The sequence below is a fragment of the Vidua chalybeata genome, chromosome 10 (assembly GCF_026979565.1).
Source record: "Vidua chalybeata isolate OUT-0048 chromosome 10, bVidCha1 merged haplotype, whole genome shotgun sequence".
NCBI classification, from domain to species: Eukaryota; Metazoa; Chordata; class Aves; order Passeriformes; family Viduidae; genus Vidua; species Vidua chalybeata.
In genome coordinates this window covers 887,038-894,391 of record NC_071539.1, presented here as the reverse complement: position 1 = coordinate 894,391, position 7,354 = coordinate 887,038, and the positions used below count along the sequence as shown (strand labels likewise).

Genomic DNA, 7,354 nt, shown 5'->3' with positions numbered 1-7,354 from the left:
TTCCTGCTGGAAATTATTTCTATGAGATCAGATGGATAGATATAATTAGCAGAACCAAGCCAGACAGGATTCTTACAGGAACAGCTGTGCAGCCAATGAAGTTATTGTATCAGAGATTTTTTTTTTTTTCAATAAATATTTTACACAGAGTCATATTTCTTTTCACAACAAATTGGATCTTATCCCAAAAGGATTTGCTTTATGGCAAAGCCAGACAAAGAAAGGGAAGCTGATGGTTTATTCTCGTGTCTCAAAATGCTGTGATGGGCTGAACAGTGCATGGCATGATAAAGTGCTACATTGGCCTGAGGTTTATGTAAGATTGCTCCCATTTTGGAGAAGCAGTAGTGCAGTCCCCTTCCTGAGGGGATGCCTGGGGAAGGGCTGTCCCTCCCAGCTGTGTTGTAGGTGTGATGCAGGACAGGGATCCCTGCAAAGCAGCCCTTCCTTGGGACTTCCTTCTCCTGCAGGTAGCAGAGAGCTGGTGCTGCTGAGCAGAGAGCTGGTAACTACAGGGCTCCCTGCACAGGAATCCTGAGCAGGGCTTGCTGGGTTTCCACAGGAGAGGGATGGGAGAAGAGTGGGGGGCTCAGAGCACAGCAGATCCCTGCCATGCTGGACATACAGGGGTGCTCATGAGGGTTACCTGCATTTACCATGGGGGGCTATAAAGAGACCATCAAGCACTTTTCACCCTTGTTTCCCTCCCTCTTCAAGAAGCTGACCCCTCTGCAGTCAGGTTGCTCTGCAGCAGAGGTGCAGCTGGAGGAACAGGCAGAGGTAACCTTGGACCCCTGAATTCCTGCCTTTTTAGACAATTGAATGCTTATAGCCAACCCCTGGCACCAGTGAGCCAGGCAGCTGCAGCACATTCCAAATATTGCTCTATTTAAAGCATCCCAGGGCTCTCAGAGCAACTGCAGAGGCAAACCTTAACCTGCCATTAAACTAGCAGAGGGGGAATGGCAGAACCAGGTAAGAGGCACAATTAAATGTGAATGTAATAATGTACTGAAATTAATAGATCTGAGCAATGCAGTGTGAATACACTCAGCTACCTGTATTCTTGTCTGATACACTATATATAATTTACTTCTCAGTAAGAAGGTTTAATTCTCTTTAAAAGCTAATTCTATTAACAGCTTGGGTTCCTCCTGTATTTTTGAATCCTACCAGTTTTGTTTTCTTTATGTTTTGTAGTTGTCATTCCAGGTTAGCTGACACAATAGGACAGTGTGTAAAATGAGTTATGTTTGACAGCATTTTTGTTATACTGTGTGGAGCTGAGCTCCAAGTGTGGTGCCAAGTGAACACAGAATAATTTTGATTTTAACCCCACAAAGCTCAAGTGGCAGAGCAAAATTAAGTTTTAGTAATGACCTTTCCATTGTAAGCACACTTCACCCTCTCCAAGGAGAAAAGGCAGTTTATTAAAATGCATTTTATATCTATTGTAATTTTTTATTTATTTCACTTCAATTTACAACTGTAGCTGTGGTAAATTTACAACTGTGCTGAGTGCACAGTTACTCAGGTAACACTTGTAAAGGGAACTTTTTAATACATCTTCATAGCTACATTCAAAGTTTTTAAAGACTTATTTCCTGTTTTTTGTGCACCACTGACTCTGGTATCTAGAGTGAGTTTCTGCTGAGCTACGAAAGGACACTGAACGCTATTTATTTGAGTTTTCATTGATAGCCCCAGGAATTACCCTGACACTGGTTTAAACTGGAGCTCCCCTAACAGAGCCCCAGAGCCAGCAGCATCAGCAGAGCTCTCACAAACCCCCCTGTGCCCCCCGGCAGGACCCAGCCCTGCCTTTGTGATCAGACCTTCAGAGAAAGTGCAGGGAAACGATCCCAGCAGCTTCACCTGTGTCACTGCAGCAAAGGGCTCTAAATGAAACAGGAGAGGGGCTCCCCTGGGCCAAAGGGACACCCAGTTTCAGGGCAGGAATTTTTAATGCTTTTAATATTTTCATGGCAGCACGCGCAGGTCTTGTGTCCCTCTGGCAGACACACTGTGCAGTGTCTTGGCGAGGCAGGTGTGCTGTGCAGAGCTTTAGAAGAACAATGTGGCAATCCTAAAATTAGTAAGCATCCCTCTGAGTCTGCCTGCTTGATCTCAGCTGTGCAAGGTGTTGTGGTTAGTTTTACATAATTTCTGTAAAACCTGTATTTCTATTAGCTGTGTAAAGATGTGCTGTAAGAGGTGTAATATATTGGTAAGTAATAGGAACTCAATATTCTGCTTTCTGGCAAGTGTGTGCTGCTTGCAGGAAACTGGCAGAAGCGTCCTGAAAATTCTGATGTTGTATGGAGATGTAAAGCCAGTCCTGCTTCCCGTGTGCTGCACAGAGAGCCTGGGCTCCTCTGAGCCTGGCCTAAGCCTGCCCTGGGCTCCTCTGAGCCTGGCCTAGGCCTGCCCTGGGTTCCTCTGAGCCTGGCCTAAGCCTGCCCTGGGCTCCTCTGAGCCTGGCCTAGGCCTGCCCTGGGCTCCTCTGAGCCTGGCCTAGGCCTGCCCTGGGCTCCTCTGAGCCTGGCCTAGGCCTGCCCTGGGCTCCTCTGAGCCTGGCCTAAGCCTGCCCTGGGCTCCTCTGAGCCTGGCCTAGGCCTGCCCTGGGCTCCTCTGAGCCTGGCCTAAGCCTGCTGAGCAGCTGAGCCATGGCTCAGCACGCTGGGACGTGGCCACCTGCACCCCTGGCCTTGGTGGGATTGGTGCAGCAGGTCCCTGTCAGTGCCACTGACCCTGTTTTCTGTGCCAGCCCGGGCCCCGCTGTCCCGCCTGCTTGTCCCCGTGCTGCTGGCACTGGGCTGGATCCTGGGCTGTGCCCTCGTGGTGTACATTGTCTTCTCCTGACCAGGAAGGGGTGGCAGTGCCACACAGCGCCCTGGGTAAGTGATGGTGTCACAGAGAGCCCTGCAGTGACAGCAGTGTCACACACACACAGCCCTGCAGTGACAGCAGTGACACACACAGAGCCCTGCAGTGACAGCAGTGTCACACACACAGCCCTGCAGTGACAGCAGTGTCACACACAGCTCCCTGCAGTGACAGCAGTGTCACACACACAGCCCTGCAGTGACAGCAGTGTCACACACAGCCCTGCAGTGACAGCAGTGTCACACAGCCCTGCAGTGACAGCAGTGTCACACAGCCCTGCAGTGACAGCAGTGTCACACAGCCCTGCAGTGACAGCAGTGTCACACACAGCCCTGCAGTGACAGCAGTGACACACACAGAGCCCTGCAGTGAGGACAGTGTCACACACACAGCCCTGCAGTGACAGCAGTGACACACACAGAGCCCTGCAGTGACAGCAGTGTCACACACAGCCCTGCAGTGAGGACAGTGTCACACACAGCTCTGCAGTGACAGCAGTGTCACACACACAGCCCTGCAGTGACAGCAGTGTCACACACAGCCCTGCAGTGACAGCAGTGTCACACACACAGCCCTGCAGTGACAGCAGTGTCACACACAGAGCCCTGCAGTGAGGACAGTGTCACACACACAGCCCTGCAGTGACAGCAGTGACACACACAGAGCCCTGCAGTGACAGCAGTGTCACACACAGCCCTGCAGTGAGGACAGTGTCACACACAGCTCTGCAGTGACAGCAGTGTCACACACACAGCCCTGCAGTGACAGCAGTGTCACACACAGCCCTGCAGTGACAGCAGTGTCACACACACAGCCCTGCAGTGACAGCAGTGTGACACACACAGCTCCCTGCAGTGACAGCAGTGTCACACACAGCCCTGCAGTGACAGCAGTGTCACACACACAGCCCTGCAGTGACAGCAGTGTCACACACAGCCCTGCAGTGACAGCAGTGTCACACACACAGCCCTGCAGTGACAGCAGTGTGACACACACAGCTCCCTGCAGTGACAGCAGTGTCACACACAGCCCTGCAGTGACAGCAGTGTCACACACACAGCCCTGCAGTGACAGCAGTGTCACACACACAGCCCTGCAGTGACAGCAGTGTCACACAGAGCCCTGCAGTGACAGCAGTGTCACACACAGCCCTGCAGTGACAGCAGTGTCACACACACAGCCCTGCAGTAACAGCAGTGTCACACACAGCCCTGCAGTGACAGCAGTGTCACACACACAGCCCTGCAGTGAGGACAGTGTCACACACACAGCTCTGCAGTGACAGCAGTGTGACACACACAGCCCTGCAGTGACAGCAGTGTCACACACACAGCCCTGCAGTGACAGCAGTGTCACACACAGAGCTCTGCAGTGACAGCAGTGTCACACAGCCCTGCAGTGACAGCAGTGTCACACAGCCCTGCAGTGACAGCAGTGACACACACACAGCTCTGCAGTGACAGCAGTGTCACACACAGCTCCCTGCAGTGACAGCAGTGTCACACAGCCCTGCAGTGACAGCAGTGACACACACACAGCTCTGCAGTGACAGCAGTGACACACACAGAGCCCTGCAGTGACAGCAGTGTGACACACACAGCTCCCTGCAGTGACAGCAGTGTCACACAGCCCTGCAGTGACAGCAGTGTCACACACACAGCCCTGCAGTGACAGCAGTGTCACACACAGCTCTGCAGTGACAGCAGTGTGACACAGAGCCCTGCAGTGACAGCAGTGTCACACACAGAGCCCTGCAGTGACAGCAGTGACACACACACAGCTCTGCAGTGACAGCAGTGACACACACAGAGCCCTGCAGTGACAGCAGTGTGACACACACAGCTCCCTGCAGTGACAGCAGTGTCACACAGCCCTGCAGTGACAGCAGTGTCACACACACAGCCCTGCAGTGACAGCAGTGTCACACACAGCTCTGCAGTGACAGCAGTGTGACACAGAGCCCTGCAGTGACAGCAGTGTGACACACACAGCCCTGCAGTGACAGCAGTGTCACACACAGAGCTCTGCAGTGACAGCAGTGTGACACACACAGCCCTGCAGTGACAGCAGTGTCACACACACAGCCCTGCAGTGACAGCAGTGTCACACAGCCCTGCAGTGACAGCAGTGTCACACAGAGCCCTGCAGTGACAGCAGTGTCACACACACAGCTCTGCAGTGACAGCAGTGTGACACAGAGCCCTGCAGTGACAGCAGTGTCACACAGCCCTGCAGTGACAGCAGTGTGACACACACAGCTCCCTGCAGTGACAGCAGTGTCACACACACAGCCCTGCAGTGACAGCAGTGTCACACACACAGCTCTGCAGTGAGGACAGTGTCACACACAGCCCTGCAGTGACAGCAGTGTCACACAGCCCTGCAGTGACAGCAGTGACACACACAGCTCCCTGCAGTGACAGCAGTGTCACACACAGCCCTGCAGTGACAGCAGTGTCACACACACAGCCCTGCAGTGACAGCAGTGTCACACAGCCATGCAGTGACAGCAGTGTCACACACACAGCCCTCCAGTGAGGACAGTGTCACACAGCAGCCTCCCCTGCCCTACTTGTCACTGCCACCCTTTTAAATGCAATTTCTGTGTCTTACAGGTCAGAAGAACCTACAGTGATGTTGGATGAGAAGAACACAGAAGTTCAGTTTCAATTTCTAATTACTAAAACACGTATAAAATGAGTTATTTTTAATATCAACAATGTAAATGTTGTGCACACTTTTTATCCATTAGGAAGAGTCACCAAACCAATTTCCCTGTTCTCAGATTATTTGCAATTTAGGGAGTGGTTTTTGGAATCTTGTGGTAGCTCAGATACCTGCCTGCTTGCTGACCAGCAAACTTTTAAAACAGCTACTACCCGCTAAGGCACTTCAAGCTTGGTAGAAACAGGCAAGGGTTAATTTCTTATGGGGCCTGGGCAATTTTTAGCCTTATTCTGGGGAACATCTCTTGGACTCTGTTGTTATGAAACAGAAACATTTGCATGTCCTTGGAAAAGAGAAGGCCAGGCTTGCTGAGGGCTGGGGGGGTTGTACAGCTGAGTGTGGCTGAATCCCAGGCTCACCAGGGGCCCTCCGTGTCTTGTACTGGGGGTTTGCCTTTTTAATTAGCATTGGAGATAATTATATTCCCCCAGTCAATAGTGAGCCATGTGAACTTCCAGTGACTTTGCCGTTTAAATCACAACTGAGCATCTGATCACTGCATTTTCAGTGACAGCTCTGGGCTCTTGAGCATGAAGATTTTTCTACTGGAGAACTGTAGTTCTGAGAAGATGAAATCATTAATAATTCAACCCCCAGTTAAAGCAGAGAATTTACTGTGAGAGGCATGTCTGGAAGATCACGGCAAGATGTATGTTTAGGGGAATGTGAAAAAACTCTTAGCAACCCCTGATGGGGTTAAATAGAGAAAAAAACTAATTTTTATACTCCTGCTCACATAATTCGTATAATTTTGAGAATGTGAGGAAGGCACATCAGTTAGACATCCTGTCTCCATCTGTGGGCACTGTCTGTTGAGCTTTAGGAATGGAAACACAAATAGATTTGGCCATAGTGCAGCCACAAACATTCCTGGGCCACGCCAGCAGTCAGCAGGAGCACTGAAGTGTGATATTCCATTTGGGAATTGTCTTAACACCGGGTTTCTTCAGCTGGGAATGAACTGAGGGGGATCCAGTCTGATCAGATGTCCTGAAAGAGAGGGGCTAAACCCCGGAGATTCTCGATGCCTGCACGGCTGCTGTGTCCTGCGAGCACCTGAGCAGCACCTCGGGGAGTGCCTGCAGGTGGGAACATCCCCCTCTCCCTGCAAGGGGCTGCCTGAGCCCAGAGCCCACCCTGAGCAGACACCTCAGGGTCTCACCTTCAATTCCTCGGGGTCTGAGCCCACCCGGACTGATCCAGCTGTGACTCCACAGTGACCACGTCTGTGTTTTTACAACTCACTTCATTTACCAGGCACAGAGGGAAATAGTTCTGAAAGGTCCAAACAGCCCTTTGGGTGTCTCGCAACGCTGGAAATTGAATGTTTCCAATTAAAATGTTACAGAGATAAAATGTAAACACTACAATCTGGTTTAGCTTTACCTGATTTTTGAGATCTGATTTGGCAGAGCAAGCCAAAATAACTCTCTGGGCTGGCGTCAATATCATCGAGCTGACTTGCTGTATACAAAGAAGAAGTTTCTGCCAGTTTTATGGGGTAATAAAGAGAGGATTATTCCAAGAAAATATGCATCCCCCACGCTGTTGGAAGATCACTGAGCACTCTGCAGTGACCTTCTGTAACCACCTTCAGACAACCCACTCTGGTGTCTGCTCGTGGTGCAGCTGTACAGCGTTGAAGCTCTCCTTACGTGCGGGGGCAAAAGGGGTAGCAAAAGGTTTGGGGTTTTTCATTCCTGAAAAATAAAAGGAGTGTTTGAGAGCTAGGTTCTTTTCT

The 7,354-nt window shown here is 51.0% G+C and overlaps 1 protein-coding gene across 1 annotated transcript; it reads left to right on the top strand.

Annotated features, from left to right (window-relative positions):
* Nucleotides 1-927: 927 nt before the first annotated feature.
* STRIT1 (small transmembrane regulator of ion transport 1) lies at nt 928-6,957 on the top strand. Its single transcript, XM_053951922.1, has 3 exons — nt 928-975; nt 2,768-2,897; nt 5,502-6,957. Exons 1-2 carry the CDS (start codon nt 963-965, stop codon nt 2,860-2,862), a joined length of 108 nt encoding a protein of 35 aa, XP_053807897.1. The 5' UTR covers nt 928-962; the 3' UTR covers nt 2,863-2,897; nt 5,502-6,957.
* Nucleotides 6,958-7,354: the final 397 nt, after the last annotated feature.